At 41.3% G+C, this 27,110-nt stretch overlaps 5 protein-coding genes across 7 annotated transcripts in view; all 5 read right to left on the reverse strand.

The window, feature by feature from the left end:
- Nucleotides 1–20,767, reverse strand: part of hoxa3a (homeobox A3a) — a 39,211-nt gene extending 18,444 nt beyond the window's left edge. Inside the window, exon 1 of the mRNA XM_068333086.1 lies at nt 20,684–20,767. The gene's annotated coding sequence lies outside the window, so the exon portion shown is untranslated. The remainder of the gene's footprint in view (nt 1–20,683) is intronic.
- On the reverse strand, nt 4,318–6,808 carry hoxa5a (homeobox A5a). The gene is made up of 2 exons (XM_068333065.1): nt 6,008–6,808; nt 4,318–5,424 (listed from the first exon to the last, which is right to left on the reverse strand). Exons 1-2 carry the CDS (start codon nt 6,591–6,593, stop codon nt 5,171–5,173), a joined length of 840 nt encoding a protein of 279 aa, XP_068189166.1. The 5' UTR covers nt 6,594–6,808; the 3' UTR covers nt 4,318–5,170.
- LOC137607378 (homeobox protein Hox-A7-like) lies at nt 9,791–13,060 on the reverse strand. The gene is made up of 2 exons (XM_068333095.1): nt 12,603–13,060; nt 9,791–11,691 (listed from the first exon to the last, which is right to left on the reverse strand). The coding sequence occupies exons 1-2, from the start codon at nt 12,958–12,960 to the stop codon at nt 11,393–11,395; spliced, it is 657 nt and encodes a 218-aa protein (XP_068189196.1). The 5' UTR covers nt 12,961–13,060; the 3' UTR covers nt 9,791–11,392.
- On the reverse strand, nt 15,569–18,438 carry hoxa9a (homeobox A9a). The gene is made up of 2 exons (XM_068333094.1): nt 17,043–18,438; nt 15,569–16,641 (listed from the first exon to the last, which is right to left on the reverse strand). Exons 1-2 carry the CDS (start codon nt 17,596–17,598, stop codon nt 16,400–16,402), a joined length of 798 nt encoding a protein of 265 aa, XP_068189195.1. The 5' UTR covers nt 17,599–18,438; the 3' UTR covers nt 15,569–16,399.
- Nucleotides 20,768–21,116: 349 nt separating the features above from the next.
- LOC137607374 (homeobox protein Hox-A10-like) lies at nt 21,117–27,003 on the reverse strand. 3 transcript variants are annotated; one of them, XM_068333090.1, is made up of 4 exons: nt 26,844–27,003; nt 22,933–23,923; nt 21,780–22,062; nt 21,117–21,650 (listed from the first exon to the last, which is right to left on the reverse strand). In XM_068333090.1, the coding sequence occupies exons 2-3, from the start codon at nt 23,777–23,779 to the stop codon at nt 21,788–21,790; spliced, it is 1,122 nt and encodes a 373-aa protein (XP_068189191.1). In that variant the 5' UTR covers nt 23,780–23,923; nt 26,844–27,003; the 3' UTR covers nt 21,117–21,650; nt 21,780–21,787. The 3 variants fall into 3 exon arrangements, with proteins under 3 accessions (XP_068189191.1, XP_068189189.1, XP_068189190.1); XM_068333088.1 differs by having other exon boundaries at nt 21,117–22,062; XM_068333089.1 differs by having other exon boundaries at nt 21,117–22,062; nt 22,933–23,929.
- Nucleotides 27,004–27,110: the final 107 nt, after the last annotated feature.

Genomic DNA, 27,110 nt, shown 5'->3' on the forward strand with positions numbered 1-27,110 from the left:
TCATGCTGACAGTTTACTGTAAATTTAGATTATCAGAGAAGTGCTGTGACAATGGTGACAGATTGCAGGTGGCTCTCACAAGGTCTCTTGTCTACGGATCCCGGACGGTGGAATAAAAAATTCTCCTTGCATTCAAAATGTGCTGCATATTGTTGTTCGATTACTGCATTCAAATCTTTATGGAAATATTTAGATACAAGTAAACAGTCATAATATTCTCTCGTTATTTGGCACAGCAAGGATTTGGAAGAAGGAACGAGCCAGATTTCACCTGCAGCCATAAACTTCGACGAGAGGAGCAACGCAGAAGCGCTCAAACCTTACAGAGAATAACGCGTCCTTTCCAAAGCGCATGGATGACTTTCTCCATCGTCTACTGAACAGGTTGTTGATGTTCAGACTGCGTAAAGACGTCTTAAAATTCCAGTCATAAAAATGTTTCATATTCATCCAGTTCCAATTTTTTTTAAATGACCTTATCTGTTGGAAAAGATTTCCTAATTTCCTTTTTTAATTTTTGTTAAATTCTGCACCGTGAATTCAACGGATTATGTACCTCGGATGTCATTTTTATATTTTAAATTCATTACATGAAGTTAGGCCTATAAATGAGAAACAATTGCACCGTCCTACATATGTAATTTACTGAACATTATTTAAACATTTTTAAATTTTCGTGATTTACGTGCAAAAAGGTCCATGGTGTCGAAAAATGTGTGTACTTTCATAAAAAATACTTCGGCTTTAATTGATTTAACTTCTTTAATTGACTACTGATATTTCCAAAATCAGCAGTTATTTTAGAGCAATAAAACTAAAAACTAGAATCTACACATGTGTCAATTGTTCCTCGTTTATGAGAGGGATTGCATTTAATAGTCTCCTCATTCTTGTGTCGTTTTAAATTCAAATCGTAATCGAATTATAGTCGTGCGTTCTGGTCTTATGGTTGTAGGCCTTAAAGAAGTTATCTGACACAGCGAGAGCCGGTTTTAAGTTTCTAACATAATATCCACAAAATAGTTTTACTCCTTTATTCCCACAACCATATGTCCCATACTTAAGCCAGCTGCAGTTATTTCCCGAGCGACTAACCGGCCCAGTGAAAATAATAGAATTGATAAATGAAAAATGTATGGAATACATTGTCACAAAAATATTTCTAAAACTCTCTCTCTCTGAGCCACAGAAACAGCTGTCCCGTTTCTGCTTTTCTTTAAAAGCTTCTATTCAGCTCATCAGGAAGAGTGGGGCTAAATGTTTTTTAAGGGGTCCGGGGGCTCAATTTGGGGGGCTGTGGGCCTTCCCATTACCCTGTGACCGGGTCGAGAGTATCAATCCTGAAAATGCAAATTCTGCCCCCGTCCCTAAACATATCAAATGCAATTTATTCAAAGGAAATTCACCAATCAACCACCCTAATAAAACGCCAAGCACTCAATCTTGTTGCTGGGGACGGGTGGGGGGTCCCCTCCCCCCGGTCTCGAACGCGAGGTCACCGCGCTTCCAGGGTTCACCTGGAGTGCACCGTCCAACATATGTAATTCAAAGCTATTCTGTCTTTTGTGTGGAGAGTCAAGATCGCTATTATAAGGCTGGCATCAAGCTCCGAGTGAACAGATGACGGAGACTTGTTCAGCGCGTAAACTTTTGACCCCAATTTTTCCTCCTCTTCTGCAGATATCTCCCCCTCATCTGCTGCAGCCCGATGAGATGGGCTTATCTGGCCCTCTTGAACCTAAAATATATTTTAGTGGTGTGCATCTCTCTTACCATGCATGATATTAATATTGTTTCCCGAAATTTCTTAATTTGAGAAGATAGAAGACGATTGCAAATTGTAGCTTGATGATGATTTTTTCTGACGAGGGAGTGGAAAACATAAATCCAATATGCTCCCTCTCTAGACTAATATGACTCTAAAATATGCAAATCATCCATTAATGTTACAACCTCAGCAACTAAAAGACTTTGTTGGAGGCAACGGTTAAAGTTATGCGGTTTTCTCTCTGTGTGCACATCTCCGGGATGCTACCAAAGGCTCTGTGTCCCTTTGCTAAATTAATCTACACAAATTATGCTTATAGATAAAACTAAGATCATCATTAACGTCTGGGCGTGCGTGCCCGTGCGTTTCCGCGCACACATGAGCGGTTTCTGTACAGCAGAGTGACAGTGAACTTGGCCTAAAGCGAGCTCTGCTGGTGGCTGCGAGAGGATGCAGATTTATCTTGGCGCTGTGGCTGACCTCCAGATGAACCTACAGCACAAGCACAAGGGGCCCTGTCGATGTTTCTCATTTTGAAATACTGGAAAGGGGTTGTTGTTTTTTTTACTTCCAAATAACCACACAATCACTAGGTTCTGTTAGATTTTTGATTTTCTTTTTTTTTGTTAATAATAAAGATAGAAAGAAGTCGGAATTTTCAAACTGTTGACTTCTTTGCGCACATTTTATCTGGAGGGAGGGTACCGGCGTTATCGTTTGGTTTATTCCGGTGGATTTCTTGTACTCCACGCAGATCTATAACATCTGTTTGATAAAAGAAAGACTCAAAAAATATTTCCCACTTGTTTTTAAAGGCGACAACACAAGCATCGATGCATGAAAACGTGTGTATTACGCATCTCCGCTGTGAATTCTTCTTATTTATTCCACTAATTATCCCAAATAACTTGTAAATGCATAGGAGGAGATATTATCATGAATGTTTTTTTTCTTGTAGCCATCGCAAATACACCTAGATACCAACCTTCAGAAATTAAAAAAGTTCAGGCCGTCTACTCTACTCAAATCTACTCGTAAATCTAAAAAAAAAAAAAAGTTTTTATATGCTTGTCCCTGAAATCTCAAAATAGAAACGGACGCATCGTGGTGCATTCAATTTCACTGAAAAGAATCGAAGGGAAAAATATATCTAGTAAAGAAATGAATGCAAAACTTTTGTTTTTCATTGTCAGTCCATGATTTTTAAAGTCCCACTGATGTCCGTTTCCGCGCTGGATCGGACTGGACAAAAGGTCACAAAGCGAGAGTGACTTTTGAGAGGTCATTTGAACTTTTCAACCCCAAACAGAAAACAACGTGGCAGACAAGAAGCGGAATTCCTTTTCAAAAGTCTCCCTGCTGATGTTTGTTCCCATGTTGTGTTTGCGTTCCACTGTTTACAGTCTGACCTAAACCCATACACGGTGCCAACACGTTAAGCGTATAAGGTTCAGCTGAGAGGGGGAAAAAGTCATCAGCACAAAACGAATTCAATGAAACGGATCTAGTAGTAAATTCGCTGGCCTGTATCAGAGCATTACTTTATCAGGGAAATCCACACACACCCCTTTGGAAACTTTCTGGTCCGTGTCTGTAAATTCTCCAAGTCAATTAAACGACAACAACTAGAAGTTTGTGGGGGTGGAAATGGACACAGAGATAATTATCCAACATGTAAAAACGGATTATGAGTTTCACCACAGATGGAGAGAACAAGTTACACGGGGAAGGAAGCAATTAAATAGCCATGAGCCGGACCCAACCCTGCGCAACATCTGCCGAGACCGGTATTCAACACAACTGACAAATTAGTATAATGGTCTAATAGGGACGGATAGAGGGAGTGAATACAATAATAAGACTGTTTAACACAGACTGGCTGTTCTTGCGCTACCGGATAGTCTGCAGAAACTTACCCAGAAACGCGCTCCCCGTCCTGCAGAACGTCCGGTCCATTCTGAGACAGACTGGGCAACAGAGAAGGTCTGTACCGGTCAAGTAACACTTACAGGCTGCACAGAGAGAGTCAGACGAAGCCTCGCCGTCAGTGTGATTATATGTTATGTGCAATATACTGTCAACTCCCCAAAACCATAAAACTTACTTTAATGGCCACCACGTGACCGTTTATGGCCAGTGAGCCTATCTGGCCGCGCTCCGGATGATTTTTACGATCTAATTCATAGACAAAACCCCCCATTCATTTAGCACCTAAATGTCAGGGAGCCAGAATCGGCCTTAATAAAGTTTACAGCTTGAAAAGTCGAGCTGATTCTCTGGGAATAGCCCAGGAGTCTGTGCGCAGGGGGACGCTCGGCCCTATAGGAGCCGGTTAGTGACCAAGGACCCACAAAGCGCCCAGCTCCGCATCAAGGTGAGTAAAAGACAAATCTTTCATTTAAGGGGGGGGACCTGTTGAATTTAAGGAGATTTGGCTGATAAGACATCTTAAATAAGCGCGTCAAAGGTTTAAAAAAAAAAGGGTGGAAAAAGGCGCAAATGAGTCAAGATTTGACAAAATAGAAAACTCACTGTAATGCTGACGTTCCAGTAGAAAGTTTATTATGTCCATCATCGATATTATTATCATAGTATATTCTTCCAGTCTCTGAAAAACATTTACAAAAAGCTAATCACGACGGTGTTTTACACATAAGCAAAAATAAAAAGGGACTCTCCACAAACAGTTAAGGAGAGCGAAGACAAATATGTTGCGTCCTGGTGAACAAATCAAACAGCAGTTGAAACAAAAGAAAATATGAAAGAAAAATAAAGAAGGAACAGCTACTGTACATAGAGTGGACACTTCAGCTCATACATGTGTTCACAACGCACACAATAACCACACAAGGCTTTACGTACTCTGCTGGTTCTACTTTTGGAAGCACTGACAATACATCAAACAAATAAATACATACATATACAGTACATACATATAAAACGAAGGCTAACACAAATGTTCGACCCAAAGCCTCTGTTTAACAGGCTGTTGTTGTTGTTGTTGTTGTTCTGAGTGCATCACACAACTTTTGATGATTTTATTTGTGGTAGGTAGTTAAGTAGGTAGGTAGTTTTGGTAGGTAGTAGGTAAGTAGGGAGAACTTTATTTTTTCGTGTGAACAAGGAATAATTTAAACAGTAATTTTCCATGTTTGTTTTCTTCTATATCTAGACAGAACTGTACATAATGCATTTATTTTACTCACATAAGCATACCACGGTAAAAATAATAAGGAAATAATATTAAAGTATATAATTGGGCGGCTAGGTGTCCCTTTGTCCCGTTTTTCCCGCACACAGCCTGTTCAAAGTCTCTGCGCTTTTTTGGAAATATAGGAGAAGTTTTTATGACGATCTTTATTTTCATAGTGCTGGATTATCAGGGGTCGAGCAGAGTAAATATCAAGGCCTGTAGCCTACTCCCCCGCCTGCAGCCGCCATGTTCATGCTCTTCAGCTTGTTGTCTTTCTTCCACTTCATCCTTCGGTTCTGGAACCAGATTTTGATCTGTCTCTCTGAGAGGCAGAGGGCATGGGCTATCTCGATCCTCCGCCGGCGCGTCAGGTACCGGTTGAAGTGGAACTCTTTCTCCAGCTCCAGGGTCTGGTACCTGGTGTACGCAGTCCTGGCTCTCTTCCCCTCTGGTCCGGACAAATCTTGCATGTAAAGCGAGGCGAAAACACAAGATATATACAGTCAATGTTTAGAAGCAATACGAAAACTTTTCTTTTTTTGAATACACGTGTCGTGTTTTTTATATTCTCTATGGGTTTTTGGTTTTTTTTAGGTAGGAATTGTGTCAAAGTTTGGTGAATGCAACCCTGTAATTAAGAAATCTCATAAAGACGTAGGACCCCCAGCTCTACCACTGCACAATAATGAACATGATTTGACGAAGAAGATGCAAATTTTAACCTAACTGTGCGTAAAATTAAAAAACAGAAATAATAAAGACATATTCCTTATGTATACGTTTGATTAACTTTATAATGTGGTAGATAAACTGCATTAGCCTGATCTAGCTTGAAAGAGGAACGTAATAATACACCAAACAGGTGAGATGCGCATATATGCGCCATATTCCCCGTTGTAAATTGATGTATTTTTTCCTTTAAACAAAATGTTACTTGTTATATCAAAAAAAAAACTCCCTGAATAAAATATGACCGTCTCTACAGTATTAAAGCGTCTGTTATCTGAAATAAATGCAAGATCATAGGAAAAAAAAAAGTAGTTTACCATGACTTATATGTAGTTTCCTCATCCACGGGTAAATCTGAGGTTGTGTCGAGTCGGTGACATTTTGAGGAGTTGTCTGTGCGCTTCCTGCAGGCTTCTCTTCCTCGAGGGGGGAAGCTTGGGACACACAGTCCCGGTTGAGCAGCAGCGTCCCTCCGTTCGAGCTCGAACACGGAGTCGTTATGGAGTTTTTTATCGATCGGTGTTGGGATTGAGTCTCGGTGACCGGGGTCGCGGTGGCGACCGAGGCGCACGGTAGTGGGTCAGATGGAGGCGAAAGAGACGATGTCCTGGTGGTGCTGCTGGCAGACTGGGGGTACCTGACAGACTCCACAGAGGGTGTTGCAGCCGAAGGTTGAGTCGGAGAGTAGCCCCGCGTCCGCTCGTTGCCCACAAAGTGTCCGGTGTCGGCCCGTCCGATGGTCAGGTCCATCCCGTTGTAGCCATAGCCGTACCTGCTGGAATGCACGGCTGTTGTCTCTCTGTATTGCTCGTTTGCCGAACTATGGTCTCCATAATTATGTAACTGGAAGTCCGCGCCATTGGGATAGCGACCGCAGAATGAGTTCACAAAATAGGAGCTCATTTGTTGACAGTTCTACCGTTTGCTCGATGTAAGTGTTGTTGCTGCTTTTTTGCTGTTTTTTGAAGGTAAAAAGCAAAAACCCTTGTGCTTGATTTGTGGCTCTTATGGTTTAGCGCGTCCTATAGCACCCCTTGCACAATTTATGATGAATTATGGAAATGAGTGGGACATGGACTTGATTCTCTCTTACGTAGGCACCCAAATATGGGGTACGGCGGAGAATCACGTGCTTTTGTTGACCAGTCGTAAATCCTTCTCTGTGACCTCCAGAGGTAAACTCGTGCGCACAGGAAATACTGGGTGGGATATGAAGGGTGCGCGCCTCCCTGCGCTCGTGGCGAGGGCGAGCTCTGAGCCAGGTCCGGGCTGTTTTGAATTGTCGTGGTGCGCCATCCTCTGGTTCAACTGCGGTACTGCTTGTCTGCGGCGCTTACGGAGACGTTCGCGCCACACGGGGTCACTCGGAGGTTAACGACCATTGCGGCAAAAAAAAACACCCCCAACATTGGGCTCCTAAATAATAAAACAAGTAACACGCTGAGAGTACAATCTATGCGAAGATGGTGTAGAAAAGGATAATTCGATCAGAATCCGTTGTGCGTGTTATATGATAGGCCACGGGTGCAAATAGTCTGCGGAGTTAATAGAATAAAAGCCCATTCAAAACAGGGTTGCACTTGTTCGCACTTTCGCCTTCACAATCAGAAAAGAAGTGAATTCATGTGGGGAAAGCGTAATGAATAAATGTTCTGTTGAAAGATAAAAACACAGACGGTACACCGGGAATGATATGAGAAACTAATAAAAAAATTTAAAAGGCCACTGTGAAACATTGAGAATTTTAGCTTGTATATGAACATACCTGGATACAAATGTAAGATATTATAACCTTTTATCTTATAAACCGTCTCTGTCGCACTCTCGGTTAAATTCGTATAATTGTTCAGAATTTTAGTCTTCACTCAAATCAAAACGTTTATTTTTCAAATTCTGGGATATTATTATAAGAATACGTGGAAATAAAATCCAAATTTTCATTCCGAGGACCGAAATCGTGTACATTTAGGAATAACTTAAATATTAAATATTGGAAATTTCCAATAATAGTAATAATAAAGTCAACGTATTTGGAATATCTGACGTAAAATATATGTAATATTCAGTAAATAAATTACACGTATCTTTTCCGCGATTAGTAATAGATTATGCGCATTAAACGCTCGGACAGAGGTAGTTTCCAAATTATGTGCTTCTTGTAGAAAAATATAAATACAAATACAACCTAATTTTTTTTAACCAATAAATCGATAATAATAGGTCACGTGGATATCCTCGAGAGAAAATATCAGGCATACATTAATTTATTTATTTTTTTTAGTTTTGGATGATTATAACCAACATTAAAACACGACGAACTCTCCAGCTGTGATTTTAACCACATCGATTTCCAAATTGAAACGTGCAGGCCTAACTTCTCAGTAATAACTGTTCGTTCTGAGCAGAAAAACAGGAGCACTGGCAGATTCGAAGCCTGCAGGCATGGCGCCTCCACCAGCGCGCTCCGTTTGGTTTTCTCCTTGAGGAATTTTTATGGCACCTTCGTCTTTCGAAGGGGCGACTTGTCCTTTGCTTCCCCTCCAACATACCATTTCCCCACAGCAGCCCCTTCACCCAGCACAAGTCCCATCATGCGTTGCTGACAAAACAGTAAAATAGACATTATTTATTCTGTCCCAGGTATGTATGCCCCTTTGCTGTAACAGAGCCCCAGAAGGCAAGATGTGAGGAAGGGTGAATTCCGGCATCCTAGCGAGTCCTCATGAAGACTGCGTGGTTGGAGTGTGTTGGTTAAGCTAAGACATGCCCCAACAGCTGATTTATAGCTGGCCAATGGCAAGAAAGTTCCCACGAAAATTATTTCGCTGAGTTGAGTCAAAGAGGGACACACCCAGGATCCACGTAAGAACCAAAAAGAAAGGAGAGGAAAGAGTGCGCGTTAATGTCAAACATGTTGGCAACGAGGTCAAAGCTCTATAGGAAAAACAGGATGGCACTGCGCTCTGCAGGCGCCCTCACACAGCAGCACCCCAGTCCCAAAGCAGGCCTACACAAGAAAATCCCCATGTATTTTCTGCGGCACGTCGGCCCTCAGAGGTCACATTCAGGACAGGGAATATTTCATGGAGCAAGATGACGGGCAGCAAATCACAACCTAACAGCTGCAGACTTCACAACTGAAACACCTGCATGTATGATTGTGACAAAAGCAGTCGAGCAAGATTTAGTTTTAAACGTGAAACAAGCGGTGTATTTCATATGTAAATAAATACAGGAAAACAATAAATGCGTAAATAACAAATAAAATGGGGGGAAAATCTAATCATAAGGAATTTACGAGTTGTTACAAGTTGTTATGGGTTTATCTATATTTTTAGATATTTTTTTTCATAGCAGGAAAGCTGAGTGCACAACAACAGACACATCACTAATTCGTGCGTCAAGGAAAATAATCCAATTAATGAAATTTTGTTGAAAATTATTTTATTTCCCATTTCTATTCTACACACATTAAGCACACAGCCTAAAAACACAGCAAACTGGTACAAACACACTGGAGGTCGACCTCAGTGGTGTCCAAAGGATTCACAACAAGGCACAGCTGCCACCCCTGTCACCCCAGTTTGTCCACAAGAGGGCGTAAAAGAGCACAACTCTCGGTCAGCATCCACCAAATAAATCTTCCAGCTTTAATCGAATCCGCCAACAAATAAAAATTTGGACGGCATCCCAGACGAAATAAAGAAAAAGATAAAAACAAACGATGAAGACCAATTCATCACCCCCAAGGATTTCATTCTTCTTCCTTTTTTTTTTTTTTTTTACACCAATCATCTTCTGTCAACATCATAATAAAACCAGCTGATGGAATTTGCTCTCCGTGGTTTAACACAGAAACAGAACGAACGCGTGATTACTAAACAAGATGTGGATTATGTTGGTGGTTTCTGTGAGATGATTCGTAATCTGACCGAAGGACAAAGAAGTGAAAGTTTCAGATGTCCTACCTTATGAAGGCTTCTGCTTCTACACTGGAGAGGACGAGGTGGGACTTTGCAGGTGCAGGTGGTGCAGGTGGTGGTGGGGGGACGGAGGGGGGGGGGGGGGGGTTAATCAGCATGGTCCATGTAGGGGTGGGGGTGGGGGGTGATGCACCAGGGCTTCTAGTTATCTGTTCAAACCAGCAGCAGGCCGTTCGAACAGTCTAGTCATGTCCCATCGTGAGATCCATGGGTGTGGAGCTGATCGAGAGAAAAATCCGCCCTCCAGTTTAAATCAGGAATAAACCTGGGACTGGGATTAAAAACCTCGAGGATCGTCGGTGAAAACAGCCGCGTGGAAGTCGGAGACCGTTACCTGAAAGGCTGCTCTATTCCGCTATTGGAAATTATATATAAAAAGTTCATGTTCACGGCTCCCTGTCACGTGATAATCTGCGCCCAATAGGAAGACGAGCAGGGTCGTAAAGTTGCATGGCTACGTTGTAAATTTTCGTTCACAACAACGGATTTATGGCCCAGCGCTGGGGAGAGATGGGGATGGAGGGGAGGGAGGAGGCGAGAGGAAGGGGGAGGTCACCATCAGGCGCCATCTTACAGAGGAAAGATGTAATACAGAGAGAAACAGTCATTTCCCCTCATCTGCTCCAAAATAACGCAGTCATGAGATGCACACATCATAGGGAATTAAGCAAAGTCACACACCGCTGTTGTCCTGATTGTGGGTGTACACAAAATGTTATAAATATAATAAGATGTCACTATTGACCCAGAGCTGGGGAGAACGGGGGCGATTAAGCTTTAAAATCTATGCGGTTTAATTATTAGATTTGGACACAAGAAAACCCTATAAAATTTAAGACTTTTATATTTATTTGTTCACATATTAATTCGAACTGAAAACGTGTCAAATACATCAGACTTCGGATAAGAAACGGGTTCTAATTTTACACGAAAACTCAAATTAACAGCGTTTTATTGGATGTGAAGGGATTTTTAATCAAACAATTATTTTTCTTTCAAAACACGCAGGAAATGGAACGTTTTACGATTCGTGGCTAAAACGCCAAAAAAACATTTGTGTTAAGGAATATTCTGCTTAGGGTGTCATTACCAAAATATAAAATAACTTTCTAGGAAGATAATGAAATATTTTTTTGTTCACCCCGGGTTTAATGGAGCAGATAATTATCGAAAACAGTCGCAACGCCATAGATCTAAGTGATATGCAGTGAAATTGTTAGAATAAACATTAACTGATTTTTTACAGGCATCTAAATCACAATCATAGACGTTTAACCAAGAAAGAAAAATCAATTTAACTCAGCCTGAGTTCTAAGTAAGGTACATTTGCGCAGGATGTGATTAGTTTCCTTGAGAGCATTATTGCTTCCTACAGTTCTGTACAGAAACGTGTTCTAACGGGGAAACATGTTCAATTTGTAATTTGCGTTCAGTGCTTTGTGTCATTGTCAGTGTCTTATTGTTGGTTTAGGTAGTTTATCGCTAATGAATGTTTAATCAGTGATGCTACAGGTTAAATGAACGTTTTGTTATTGTTATAGGTAATTAATATATTGTTTTTATGAGTATCTTTAATGTTTTTTATTAAACAGATACGGTCTGATGTCCAATACTTAATTACATTTAACTATAATCTCCTGTATGAGTGGTCGGTGCTGAACATCTCAGATGCACCACCAACACACACTTTATCATGTTTTTCTTTCATTTCATTTTCTTTTATTCCGCAGCTGTTTCTGACTTCAAAGTGTCTCCAGCTTCGGATTGTCCGGTTTCTGATTCCTCCAGGACATCGTCTTTTTCCGTTTTGAAGGTCAAAATGGGATCCTGGTTGACTTTCTTCCACTTCATCCTGCGGTTCTGAAACCAGATTTTGATCTGTCTCTCCGAGAGGCAGAGCTCCTGGGCTATCTCTGCCCTCCTCCTGCGGGACAGGTACCGGTTCAGGTGGAACTCTTTCTCCAGCTCCAGGGTCTGGTGTCGGGAATAGGTCTGCCGTCCGCGCCTTCGGGACGGATCTGAAGAGGAAAAAGATGTGCTATCACTTTGATACTTTGAACAAAAATAATTTTCATTCAATGTATAGGATGTATACCTGTATGAAGGAATAATTTACGTGCAGCTGAAACAGGTGTTCGCATTAAAATGGAACTTTTTAATCATTTGGGGGACTTGTTTACTTATTTGTGATTGCGTAAAATGACTTGTATTTCACCACTTCCCACACATTAACACTCCCCACGCTCAAGTATGTTGCGAAAATACGTTTATATTTCTGTTTAACTCGTCCTGTTGGAATGTTTGACCCATGAATCCTTCTGAATATCAGCATGCCTTTCTAATCACACAGAAAAAAAAAAGACAGAAGAATGAACTGTAAGTAATTATTCAGTCTCAACATCCCTTCTCTCGAAATTATAACAAATATAAATGCTGGTTGGGAAATGAAAATGGTCAGTATAGTTGCATTTTAAATTTGCTTGACTTCTTTATGTGAGCGACAATAGTGAGGGATATTGATAAAGCAATGTGCACAAACGAGTTTTCAGAAAATACCAAAGCCTGTGCTGCACGGACTCAATTAGAAGGGAGCTGTAGAGTGCAAGAGACCTGATTTACACAACATGCCGGTCTTTTTTTACAACCACAAAGGGGAGAAAGGGCTATAATAAGAGTAATAGGTCCAGAGAAAAACCCCCAGCGGCAAGGTCTTTGCGTACCAAGCACACAAGAGCGCTGGCCAAATGAATTTATGGCTGCAAAACTCATTAGTTGCGCAATAAAAGTTTTACGATTCTTCCCATGTAACTCCAATGACTTCGCGAAATTAATTGAACAACTAACGACCAATGTAAGTATCGCAATATTTTGTAAGACCATTTACCTGAGGTTTTCACAGAGCTCATTAAAAGACACGACCAGCACATACCTGTCGCTCTCATCCAGGGGTACATCCGGTAATGTGAGTCCGGCATAGAGGTGAGAGCTCCCGGCTCTGGATGGCAGCAGTTGTCGACGAACAGGCACCTCTGGTCGATGCTGCGGCGCAGCGTGTGGGCGTCCTGGTCCTGGAAGCCCACGGAAAACACAGACGAGCTCTGGAGAGCTGCGTTATTAAGGTTGTAAACTCCACACAGAGAAGGTGCGAACGCAATGGCTGCACTCCGAGCCGCGCAATCGTCCTCTCCACTGCGTCCAATACTGCAAGAAGCGCGTTGTGCGTTTGCGAAGAGAGAACTATGCGTCGTATATTTGCTAAGAGGACCATCCACATAATAAGAACTCATATTTTTCTCTCTGATTTGTTGGCCGAGAATCTTCAGTGTCGTTTTTATGAGGTAGCGTGATATATGACAGCAATACACTCTAGATTTACACCAAGCCTCATTTTTACCCTGGACCAAAGAATTCACCCATGTGACTCGGGCCTGGACCCTCTCATCCAATCAGCAGACGCGGATTCATTGCGCCGCAGCACTGCGGAGTGGGATTAACGCTTCACACACATGAACATATAGACACGCAAACAAACACACGAATGAGAAAATCACAGTCTCGGTGATCTAACAGTACTTGGTCAAGGTCATGATTTTAAATCACTTATTTTTCCACTGCCTCACCTTTTCTTCTTCTATAACCACGAGATGTTTTCCAGATAAAAGTGATATTTATACAGTATAGGTTAACATGATTGTGACTAAAACTATCCCAATTAATTATTTTGATCGTTTTTTTTCATATTGAAACAAACTATTTTACATACCCATTAGTCTTCCAAAACACAAAATAAATTATTTTAAATATATAATATATTATTAAATCATTAGCGATTGTGCTTACTTTAGATTTAATTAGTTAATTTTGGATTATGAATACTTTGGTAGGAGTCGTGAGAATTATTATTATTATTATTATTATTATTATTATTATTATTATTATTATTATTATTATTATTATTATTATTATTATTATTATTATTATTATTATTATTATTATTATTATTATACAAGCCAGCAATGATTAACTCTTCATTTTTATCATCACCTGCAATTTGAATGTGCCCATCCAGGCTTATGTATAAAAACAAATATATAAATTCAATAAAGGCGGTATTCTGTCTTCTATTAATCTTATTAGTCTTGCAATAAAACAAATTTACCCTTTAAAATTACACTTAATTAACGGTTTTGAAATTGCTTTAAACCACATTAACACATCTGTGTATATTGTTTCTTTCTCTGCCGTACAGCCCCAAGCTGAAACTAGGCCTACTGCTCTGAAGCTGTAAAAAGGTGTGAAATTATTTTGCTCGACCCTTAAAATGTTACTACAGTTTGTTCTCCAGAGCAAGTTCATTAAAGGGAACTGCTAAGGGCGGTTAGGTTATGTTGTGGAATAGTGTCGCCACCCTCTGGTGACTTTAGGATCTGCAGATTGTGGCGTAGCAATGTTTTTCTCTCTTTTTTGGATATAAATGTAAAACGAAAGATACGATAAATACCACTGAAATGTTATTTTTACTCGTCGATTGTGATCTTAATAAAAGCCTAAATTCCTTCGAGTGGATCGGTCCAGATGTATAGACCTATTTTGAAAACGCGTTGTCTATAGGCCTACCACTGTGTTTTGAAACTAGTGGCTAACTTTATTGCTCCTTCGATTTTAGGACAGGGAGCAGAGGGCGGAAGGTTCCCAGGTAGAAACAAAAGATCCCTCTAAATGACCATGAGTCCAGCGCGTCCCCGTCGGGAAGAATCCAATAAAGCTGATCATTTCCGCTCGGCCTTTTGTCCAGAGCGCAGGTTCACAGAAAACGCAGGAAAAAAAAACAAATGGGTGCCATTCTGGAAACGGCCTAATTGTGTCTGGTCGGTCATAAAGCCATTAAAACTGGAATGCCAGACAGTATAGCAGACCAGGCGTTTTATTGCACTGTCTCTGGTGGAGTGTTTGAAGTTTGTGTCCATCTGCGTCTCCTAACGCGTCACAGCAGCACTGCAGTTGGACTGAACTCCGGCTTAGCCTCTAACCACAATAATCAAGTCCTGTGCAGCCTTTCATAACATCTAACTGTGGTGTTTGTGACCGAGCAGCGCCTGGCCACGATCCATCATCACAGTTTGCCGCATCTACACACTTTCTTTTCTTGTGCCAAAAAATTTCCTTCATGCACAGACTTGAACTTACAAATGTGGGGACATATTTTGAAACGAAACATCTTCTCTGAAACATATTTGATAAACTTTAAGGTCACGTTTAAATCCCAAATTTGAACATAACACGAAAGCTAAACCATGGGGTGTTATCTCGTTACGCAGGCTCCTTACCAAGCTCCAATCTTAGCAGCCTCGTCATATCTGATCTCAACAGAAACATTATTTTGGGATTCAGCTGTCGAAGTCCACGACGTTCTTTTTTGTTTTGTGTCCTCTCGCCTCGCAGCGCTTTACACCCCATAAAAGGTTATAGCAGTAATTGTCTTTTATGACTGTATACAGCTAACAACATCCTCTGCCAGCTCTGTCCCCAGTCCAGAAACGCACAGATATACACTTGTAAGTGTGTGTGTGTGTGTGTGTGTGTGTGTGTGTGTGTGTGTGTGTGTGTGTGTGTGTGTGTGTGTGTGTGAGCGCCACGCGAGCGTGTCTGCAAATTGAAATATGAAATAATTTTCCTTAAATTGTTTTGCTGTGCTCAATAATCCAAATATGTAATATTTGTTAATTGCAGTTGTTGTCGTTTTGTGTTTTTGTGTTGTGATGGTCGACAGCAGAAAATGAAAGCGATCGAGCAGGGGGGGGGGGAATCACGCGCAAATAATATATTTTCGATAAATATTAAATTTGGATGGGAGGCAAGAAAAAAATGAGAACGTACCGTGCATGTATTCGCAGATATAATTTGTTTTATTTAATAAATAAAGTACAAATTACATTTGTGAACAAAAAATGTCAGACGGTCAGCAGACCGTGAGGTATTGAATAAGTAGCCTACAGTGTTTTATTTAATTTTCTCTCACTAACAAACATTATGTACTTTCAAAATGTTACTCCCTGAAATTCATAGTTCAGCATCTAAAACAAGCAAATGTATGTCATCTTCCGCCATGGAACAAATATGTTATTGTAGGTAGTTGAAAGACATAGGTAGTCAATCGTGTCATATAGCTTCTGTAACACCGTTTAATTTATTATGCTAGAATTTTTTCAAAAGGTTTCCGAGCTTTTTGCGCTTATTTTTAAAATACAAGTCATCTGTTTATACTATTCCAATGTTAGATTCAAAATCATGGTCGTCAGTCCTATAGCTCTAGCAAGTAAGGGAGAAACAACAATTAAAGCAATACATTTTACAAACTATACGCTCAGGTAGAACTCCGAGACAGACAACAAATATAGCTACAAATCAGAACACACAGCGAGAAACATTCATACACAAACGAGCACAGAGACCAGGCCAACTAAGACACAAAAACGAGGTATTATTCAAAGTCAACAGAACAAATAAAAACGAGTGGGCACTGTTAAAATTGTGCAATATAAAGGTAGTCGCATAAAACTGAAGCCCAACATGCTTTTTTTTTTTTTTTTTTTTTACAAGACAAATAAGCCCAATAGCTTCTGTTATATAGAACAATAAGACAATTTAAAAACAAGGTCCAGTGGAGTTAAGAGCTTTCACACGCAAAAAAAGCTCACTAACAGCCCAAATATTCTACGGTTTCAGTCAGTCGTCTTTAGGTGCGCCGTCTTTATTAAACTTCTTCATCTTCATCCTGCGGTTCTGGAACCAGATTTTAACCTGTCTCTCGGTGAGGTTTAACAGCCTCGCCACTTCGTACCTACGGTCCCTGGTCAGGTAGGTGTTAAAGAGGAACTCTTTCTCCAGCTCCAGGATCTGGTGCTTGGTGTACGGACAGCGCTTTTTTCTTGTGGCACTCGCGTGGAGCCAGTTGGACACGGGGTTATCTGGAAAGAGTTGGGGGGTAGAGGGGAAGGGGGCGGGGGGCGACACTGGTGTGAGGGTCCGGTACCGAGTCACCAAATAAAATAAAAATAATAATAATAATTTAAAAAAAACAAAAGAACAAGCATCATTCATAATTTAGGTTTTTAAACCTTGCCCTCTTTTTGACGCACAAGCGCGTCCAGATTTCCACCATTTCTGTCACGTTCTCTTTAAAAGCTAATATGGCAATGGAGCAGGGGCCATTCAGGGTCCCCCCCCCCCATAAGGAAATGGCTCGCTCAGAATGGCCTCTGTTCGGACGTGCACCCCCCCCCCTCTCCATCACGCAACCCAGTCCTATAGCAGCTTTAAGCGGTATAAATAGCAGGCAGTAAACATAAAGGACTCCGCAGCGACTTACTTGGATCAAGGCCCGGTTTCTCCTCAGCTTCTCCGCTCATGTCCCCCGCCTGCCCGGCCAGTGCGTCCTTTTGCACCGGTGATGCCGTCGCCACAGTCCCGTTGGCGTAATCGGAGAGCAGCAGCGCGGTGTGGGAGCCGGGCAGCGCGCCGTCAGCCCGCGTCCCGACACCCTCCGGCTTGATTCCGTACTGATGGGTCGTCGGTAATCCGGGCATGGGTAGGGAAGCGGACACGGGCTCAAGCAACCACGACTGATAACGGCCATCTGATTCTACACCGACCGGCCCTTGCGGATGCCCATAGTGGTGATGGTACACAGACGAGACGGTGCCTGGAAATTGAGCAGGAACGTGGCTCCATGACGGCCCGAACACCGGAGGTTTGGATGGGTAGGTGCAGGTCCCGTGTTCGCTGTGGTGGTCGCTGATGGAGGCAGACTGTCTGGCGTGTTGGATCCCAGGACCAGAGGGGTATCTCGGCACAGAGAGCTCTTCGCTCTCGGGCAGAATGAGGGAATCGACGTAGTAACTAGTCAGTGTTCCGGATGTCGACATGGCAGAAAAAAATTGTACGTTCACATGTACGCAGTCATACAAACAGATACATGCAAAACTAAAGCGCACGCACACGCAAACACACACACACAAACATACACATGCAGTAAACCCAGCCTCACAAAATAACAATGTGGAGAAATCAAGTAGCAACTTGGCCCCACACAGAACTACGGTGGGCTAGTAATGGGGAGTCAGGCTGCCATGCCATTGGATAGCAGGCACACGTGATCATAAAGGCTGAACAATAAAGGATAAATCAATCCCTTTGGTCATTAAATACTCTCCCGCTCTCTTATAATACCCTCTTGTTTTAAAGCTAAAGAATTAGTTAGATCTGTTATCTTTGGGACGTAAAATATGAATGGCTGATTAAAATTATCGCCTCTATAACAGGTCGAGTTAGATCCCCGACCCCTGGTCGTGGTTATCCAAATCCATACTGAATGTTTTTGGAAACATTACTTTACGAGGTACTTTATAGGACACGTAAGCACCCTACTGCTGGAGACACATTTCAGCTACAGCTGTACTGGAGAAAGCTACAAGTTCAGAGCTGAAACAACCCGGGAAGCTCGATTTAATTTGCGTTCTTTGGTATTTTATGACATTTCGACTGGATGAGATCTCTCTGCCAATGTCCGTATATTTTCATTTTCATTTCAACTTACAGATTCAAAATCTTTTCCAGACAACACTGACAAATACAGCAAAAGACGCGCAGCTCACGTCTTATTTTGAAAGTAAAGTCATTTTCATGTTGACATTAAGTTGTTTGACAATTTCAGAGGGCGAGGCCAAATTGAAATCTCACAGCATATAGGCCTGTAGGCACAACTCTAGAATAAATAACATATTACTATATCCATAATATTTCACAGTGGTGACAGGATATGTCTTGTCCCAGTATGTATTGGGAACATTCGTAGTAATTCACTTTGCCGCGTATTGCACAGATTGAAAAAAGAGCATTTATAAAAAATGAAGAATAAAAAAAACAAACTAAAACGCAAATGGTTACTTTCAGAATGGACAGGACATTTAAGAACTATATCAATTGTTTTACGCTTAAATTCGTGTTTTATACTGTAGTTGGTCCATTGGTTCGACGTTACAGTCACGGAATGGAAACAATATGTTATATGAGAAATAAAATTACAAAAGCATGTGCCGAAAAGATTATCGCTGCATATTATAAAATATAAAGAAAGACAGAGGCCTGTGGATGTGTTATCACAAAAAGTACAAAAAATAGAAAATTAACTATAAGCCGATATTATGATAAAGGTAAAATGAATAAAAACGTAGAGAAGTTTGGGTGTTGTTGAATTTCGCGCCGGTATATCCCAGGATTAAATACATATTTTACAGTTGATACCATATTCCTGTTTAAACCTCACTTAACTTGTTTAACCCGTTTATTATTCACACTGCCGTTATCGCTTTCTTGGCCTCCATGTGTTGGAACCCTCACCACCAACAACAAATTAACTATGCCTTCCAGCAATCAGTGCGTCAGTTTAAGGTTACTCTTACATAGCGCAGGAATCACGCGTATGGTTTAATTAATTTTTAATTAAAGGGGGATGAAGTACCTAACACTTTCAAACACCACCATTTCAAACCCAAATTATAATTTATAATAATATTATAATAAGTAAATAGAGTCGAGAGATACACTGACATTTAAATAAATAAATAAATACGCGTTATGTGTCTAAATTTAGGATTTAGAAATAAGAAATAAAAAATTAGAAGAACTTAAACACTATTCACTGAAGAATTGGGTAAAATCGCAGAAATAAAGAAAACTAAATTTGGATTTTACCATGTCTGTAAGCGTAAAAATATTCAGTAATGGTCGGTATGGCAGATCACGTCCACATAGCACCTACCTTCAGGTCTCACACATTACGTTGCGTTTTTTATTTATTACCAGCAAATAAAGAGAGAGCCTGGCCAACACCCCACAAGGCCACAGGGAATTCAATACGCTGGAAATCTCATCCCTCTGCTGTTACGATTGCATTTGGAAAAGCAACGCGAAAAGAGGAGGCAAAAGCTGTTCATTTTGTGCATTGAAAATTTCAAGGAATTACCTCACTGGCACTTGCATTATTTGTCCGACAGACATCAAACAAGCTGAAGGAGTATTGGAGATGCTGTGCGCCTATTTGTGCACTAAAAGTTAAAAAGACAAACACCTTCAGAGCAGGAAAAGACGCCACTATGCCAATGGCTCTCAGGCTGTAAACCTAAATCAGGGTGTTTTTTCACCTAGTTTACCGCAGGGCTATTCACTTCTTTTACCTCTGCAGATAACAGCCTGTCTGGCGGATCTAAATATCGCCATAAAGCTCTTCCCCTCCTTTTGTCTGAGCCACTATTGCGCAGCGGAAGCATCCGGTCTCATTGCCCACGGAGGTCGCTGTTGCCCCATTCACCTTCCCCTTCCCCTCCACTGCAGTGGTCGTAACCGAGGCCTTGTCTGGCGTGTCTGCGTCACTACTCACGGAAAACACTCACGGCATTACCTTTAATTCCAAGTCCACAAAGGATTCTGCAGCTTTAAGCACGTTTAAACTCAGCACACATGTCCATTTTGGTTTTATTGAATTACTTAATAGAGACGTGAAAAGGAAATACCACAGGGCATAAAGTAAGAATGTACACAACAGCCGGTCGACCCCTCCTCATTCATAAAACATGGAGATTTGGAACATGCTTACAAAACACATCTCCACAATTTTCAACCAAATCCCGCCATCTATGAGCCCCTATTTTGTTTTCCTTTGGGGTTCGATGTGTGTAACTGGGGCAATTAAGACAGTTTCATGTTGCAGAGTTAGAAATGGACCCCAACAACATGAAACTACCTAAACCACTCAGTCCATAGTCGATCCGGGCCTCGAGTGTAAAACAATCAGACAATTCTCAATGTACCATGGTCCCCCGAACTCGTCATCAGGTGTCCAGATATCGTCCGTAGTAAGAATACACAGAACATTGTAGACACGCAAGTGAAGCCGCTGACAGAAAAAAAAGGACTCAAAATAGACAAATGCGCAAGGATAGGTGGACTTACCTGATCCAGAATTCCCAAACTAAAGCAGAAGGTAATGCTTTATCCACAGTGTATCTGTACAGTTCAGTTTTTGTAGCTCAGTGCCGGGCCTCCTCTCCGTATGAAAGGCTCTCCCACGACTGAAGCTGCTCTTAGAGGAGAGGGAGAAACCTCATATAGCAGCCAGTCATAAAACTCTACAATAGCCGGTTGGACATGCTGCTAGATGGCTCATAGCTTAATATCCTAATTATTTCCAATGGCCACCAGATTAGAAAACATTTTCACAAAATTCTGAATGAATCTTCAGCAGAAGTGACACTATTATTTTATAATTTTTGGACTTTGAATTTTAGGCGAAGTCTTTTTATATATATACATCTATATATATATATATATATAAATTTATATAATTAAATTACAAAAATACAGTCTACTACTCCTCAATCCGAGCTGATAATTTATTAAGCATTACACAAAACACAATGTCATATGTACAAAGAAATATACAGTACAAATGTTCTTCATCACTTTGCACACAGTTTTTGTGTAAACGTCCTCTGTGTGAATAAAGAATCAATGTATACATTTATAGCTCATACATAGATATCGTGGTAGACTACAGTTAATGGTCACTGGTGAATTCTTCCCTTTTTGATACATGGGCGTTATAATCCGGGGTGTAATATTGCATAAATGTATATCATGCAATTCCAATTTAAACAAAATAAATTAATATTTACTAATAAAACGTATGCAAAGTTTATTTGTCAGTAGTGATTTGACAATTTGAGCCTGCCTTCCAGGGCTCAACCCGCTTTTAAAACTGCGTTAATTTCACTGACACTATGCACCATACGACAGAGGTGACAGAAACAGGTCGACATTACAAAAACACGACAACAGAAAACAATCAAATTGAGCCCATGGTGTTAATTTTTCCCTTTTCTCGGTAGCTCCCAGAGGTCAAATGCGCCGACTTTAAAGTCTGTGTGGAAATAAAAATAGGATGATGAACCCACAGTGAAATGAGTCATTGTGTGGAAAAAAAATTGGTGAGGATGGGTGGGCGTCATTGATTTCACCAATTTTCTTCTATTTTCAATGCTGTAGTCACCTCTTTTATCACGAAAATCCGTAGTTCGAGGTGAGCTCACGGATCCTGTTTTCTCGGGTCATTTTCTTCAGTTTCATCCTGCGGTTCTGGAACCAGATCTTAACCTGTCTGTCCGTCAGGTGGACGCTTTTACTGATCTCTAGGCGGCGCTCTCGGGTCAGGTACATGTTGAAGAGGAACTCCTTCTCCAGCTCCAGTGTCTGGTGCTTGGTGTATGGACAGCGTTTCTTCCGGCCACTTTTTGCTGTCAACCAGTTGGCCGCGTTTTCACTTTTTGTGCCTCCTAAAGGAAATGGCAGATACAGTACAGGGTTTTACGCACTGCAACATGAGTTGCTTTGGGATGCGTGTTTGTGTATATGTCAGAAACAGAAAGTGTGTATTTTAAAGGTTGTAGGACACACAAGTTTCACTGGCATATACGTGTGTGTGTGTGTGTGTGTGTGTGTGTGTGTGTGTGTGTGTGTGTGTGTGTGTGTGTGTGTGTGTGTGTGTGTGTGTGTGTGTGTGTGTGTGTGTGTGTGTGTGTGTTTGTCATGCGTAGTTATTCATTGATAGATTCTCCAGACTTGGAGGCAAATTGCCAGTAATAGTGAAAATAGTGATAACTAAAAATAATGGTTGCATTAATATTAATAATAATAATAATATTAATGTAATAACATCATTGTGTCCAACATTCCACTCAATACAAGACAAGGATTTTGAGTATGAATGAATGGAGACATTATGGCGAGAAAATACGAATAGTGCGTCTAGGTATTTTTTTTAGCGCTCAAAAGAAGTACTAGCTTGTGTCATTACTAAATCTTATATTATACGCATTTAAAATATATTTATTTCTGCCATTTCTTCTGGAACATGAAGTATCACAATGTAATGGTTTTGTCACAGCTTTGGAATTTTACGCATACGTATCTTTACGCGTGTATCATTGCACATACAGGCCTCATTTGAATGCATTTAAACAGTATAAACGCGCATTATTGGCTCTATATGTTATGTGTGAGTGTATGTGTATGTATGCCCGTTATTGACCACAATCTATCTTAGTCAAATTAAACTTGACAGGTGACATCGAAAAGCGTTACTCTACCTGTGTTGCATGCTGACAGAACAACAGGGGAGGACCACACCTATGTTTCGAGATTACCTTTAGGATTTGCTGCTGGGGTGTCTTTGTCATGTTCTGTCTCGTCAGCTGAAGAGTCTTCTGCATCCGAGTACTCGCTCGCCTTTTCGGTCCCCGGTGCAACGTCTGCGTTTCCCGAGGACACGGGTTCCTCCGTGCTCCTTTCGTGCGCCGTGGCTGGAGCAGAAGTCGAGGTTGGTGGCGTATGGAAGCGAGCGGGAGCAATGGGGTGTAGGCCAAAATGAGAATGGGAAGGGTTCGGCTGGGGGCCGTTGGTGTTGTAAAGTTTATGAGAATGTGAGTGAGTCTGAGACAAGCGGAAGTAGCCCGGCACAGGAACAGAGCCCCCGTCGCCTCCGCCATCCGTAACAGTACAAGAACCGGGGCCGAGGGTGGTCGTCGTTAGCCTCGAATATGTGAGATCTTCAGCGGTCGAAGCTTTAGGACACTTAGGCTGCTCATACAGACAGTACGTGCTCTCTTCCTTAATGTTCTGCGGAAATGTGCATGGCGCGACCTGGGAACCCACTGGGTGCTCTTGATCTATCCGACATGACCTCTGCGCGTCCATCCACATCTCCATACTGGACATGTATGCGCCTGACGTGGAGAGCATATTTTGGGAAGCTAAATCGCCCCTCTTACTCATACCTGGGAAGTATCCATAGTTGTGTAGTCCGTAAGGCACTTCTGCAGCAGCGCTATGGGGGACGCACACGGCGCTCCCCGTGTAGTGACCTCCACCGCTCTCGGTTCGGCCACTGATCAGAGAATCCACTAAGAAAGCATTTCCTGACGGGGCGTCCGAACATGACATTATTGTGGTGTATTTTGGCGTGGGGAGAAGGTAGCCCTTTCTGGCTGACATTTCTTGTGCAAAACATGCTGGATATGATTAGAGGCAACCCCCCCTCGCAGCCGTGCAGACTGTAAAACCAATGAAAACGCTGGAAAATGGGCAGTCCCTCCCACTCCGCTGCTACGTAGGGCCTGAGAGAAATCCATCATGGAGCTGAAGCTGGGAAAGAAGACAGCACAGTAATCAGTGTGTTCCCTCACCTCGCCTTAATGTACCTCCATTACCCCGTAGAAGACACTGGGTCCAACATCACGTTTAAGTTTCATGAAGTTTGAGTTTAAACTATAAGCAGCGTTTCTTTTAACTATTCGAAATCACCTCAGCAACTGTACAATCAACTAAATGACGCCTCAAGCATTTGTTCCACCTCAACAAATATAGAGTACCACAGTGCTCAACGGTAGGTGCAACATATTCGATTATAAAACTTCGAGGCTCTAATTTAATAATTTGGCAATGGGAATGAATATAAAATATTCTGAGCAAACGAAATGTGACATCAAGGTAGAAAATCCAGTTTTAAAATGCGTCACTGCTGAAACCATCCAACTGAAATTTCCAATAACAAATCATGGAATGTAGCGGCAATAAAAGGTTTTTGGGTGAAGGTAGAATGAGCCTTTGGCAAAATTTCTCGATGGGAACTTGTTTTCTATGTCGCATCTTTAAGACGCGAGTAACTTTGAAGTTCTCAGCACTGAAGGTGAAGGTGTTAAAGACAGAGAGTACAGAGATAGAATAATTCATCTCCAACATCCAATTTTGTTTCTTTTTTTGTTAAATTGTCTTATTTTTCTTTGTAATCAAGACGTGGAGTGGGAGGGGGGTCTTAAGCAGCTAATTTCTTGCCCAAATAGGCTTTTTGACGGAGTGTTAAATAATGTAAAACGCCTTGAGATTTACAAAGCTATCCCTATGTAAACAACAGCAAAGCAGTTCTATCAACTGTAACTTATAACAGTGAAAATTTGGCTCCAAGAAATACATTTTTGTCTGATATATATTTTTTAAATACCAATATACATTAATTGTTGTTCTTTAAGATCCAGTTTGCTTCCTTTTTTTGTTATCAGTGTAATAAATATATTTTATGTAAACCTTTCATTACATTTGAACATGAAAATGATAGTGTCTATTTAAAATTATACGTGAATTAATTTAAATTATTATTGTTTGGTTTTTTTATGTATTGAAATTTATGAAAGTAGTTTCTTTGTGTAAGGGAAACATTCGAATTGATGCTTCTTTACGTCCGTTAGAAGAAAAATTATTAACATTTGTGTCACAGCACATATTTCATTTTTCTTAAAATCCAAACTGCACTCAGTAGAAGAAATCGAATTTGTAAAACTGTCCAGATACTGATCTCGACATTCTGAGAGAAAACGCACAACAGGCAGTACATAGACTAAAGACTGGACATACAAGTCCTCCTGTCGGTCCAATTTAAGGCAATAAGGACCTCAATAAAACTCCTTCCATCGAGTAGTGTCCTTGGCCATGTGCACTCTATTGCGCTCTCCAGGTTGAAGTTAATCTCGCCCAGCTTTGCCATTACCAGGCCCAGGTGGCCATGAGCCCCCCGGGGCGGGTTTTCAGCCTGTTGGACCGAAATGAGGAAAGCTAGGAGAAATTCATAAATTAAGGCCATTTAGGTTTTCAAGCGGTTCTCTCATTGATAGCTCATTTATGTACCCTGGCTTACATTTTTAGCGCGACGATGGCGGACATTTGTCACTCCCTTCTGCTCAAAACGGACATATTTCAAATAACTCGAATAACTGCAAGTTAGTCGAAAGTTATTTATGTGCATATAAATTTTCTAAAAATTGTCTTTTTAAAAAGCAAAATGATAATTTGCAAAAACATTTATTATTTTCTGCATTACTGGACCCAAAGACAAAAGGCTGTGCGCGGAACATTGGAACAAATCCGCCAAACCTAGCAAATAATTTTTTACAACCTCAAAAATAAAATCAGACAAACTTACAGCAACAGTATTTGAACTATTTCCCGCAGTGGTCGACTCCTAATGGGACATATGAGCCAGTAAGGAAACTAAATACATCAATTTATTATGTGTGCCTAGTATTAAATGTTTTGCCCTGCACACTTCATGTTGTCGTACTGGCATGGAGTCCTATCGATATCTTTGTGTTACAGTTATTAATTGTACCTATTAAATCTTCATTTTCACAGCTGCCCGGCTATTATATCCTCAAAACAGTTTGCTCTGACCACTGGCTTTGATCCGGACCATATAATCGTGGCTGAAGAGGCCGTTTGAGTCGTATCATGTTCGTCCCGAGTGCAGTTATGAACAATAAGGCGGCGTTTTATTACATCCAGCGGAAGCATTTATTTTTCACGAGAGACAAAGGGAAAAAAAAAGAGCCTCGGTCCACAGGCGTGAAGGTCCAGCATAGTCAACTCGCCACTTGGACTGATACTGATCGCGGTGCTATCTATGACAGGAAGGAAAAGGGAGACGCGATTGCTGCTCTATCACAATCAAATCGACGTTTGTCTAATGAAAGCTCATGTGGAACTGGCACGTAAAGGTATAATGTGCTGCGGTCAATGAATTTCTTTAAAGAGGAAACCAAACCAAGAAGAATTAATGCACATAGTGTGCTGCTGTGATTTCAGATGAGCACCATTAGAGAATTGACACACTTCCTTTTTGTATCTTGTATCATTTTTTAAAACAAGCCTAATTGGGGCAGACTTTCCTCAAATCCAAAACATTTGTGGTGAGAGTTGATGGGGTTGCAGATCTCTCCAGGTACAAGCAGGTCGAGCTATACTTCAACCATTAAAAAAGCTCAAGCTCAGCAAAATGAATAGCACATGCAAGCATGAAGGCTGAGCGCAGATGTGTTTCCTTATTAGGGCCCCCAGGAACACTCTCTATAGCGCGACGCAGAGAGAGCGAGAGAGAAATGTGGAAGCTGAAGACAAAACGGTGATTATGTCAGTCCAGCATGTAAGAGAAAAACCGGCGAGAGAAAAGAACATTTTCTCAGACCCAGAGCCAACCGGTGAAGCCACAGACTGTGTTGAGAACTTTTACCTGCGTTCATTCGATGTGTGCGTCGGGAAGAGAAGATCCACGGCCGTGACATTGGTCCCAATTGCGCCGCCCTGTGGTAGAGGATAGTAATCCCGTGTGCGTCCAGCGCGACGCGACACTGATTGGAGGTGGATAAACCATTCGAGGGGGAAAAGCCTCTCAAATGAAGTCGATGTAGTCAAGAAGCATGGAGCTTTTCCTAGCCGTCCTCTCCCTGTCGTTGCTCTCGCCTCCTTGGTAACACGGTTAATAACCTTGGGTCTGAGA

Source organism: Antennarius striatus, chromosome 14 (assembly GCF_040054535.1).
Source record: "Antennarius striatus isolate MH-2024 chromosome 14, ASM4005453v1, whole genome shotgun sequence".
Classification (NCBI taxonomy): Eukaryota; Metazoa; Chordata; class Actinopteri; order Lophiiformes; family Antennariidae; genus Antennarius; species Antennarius striatus.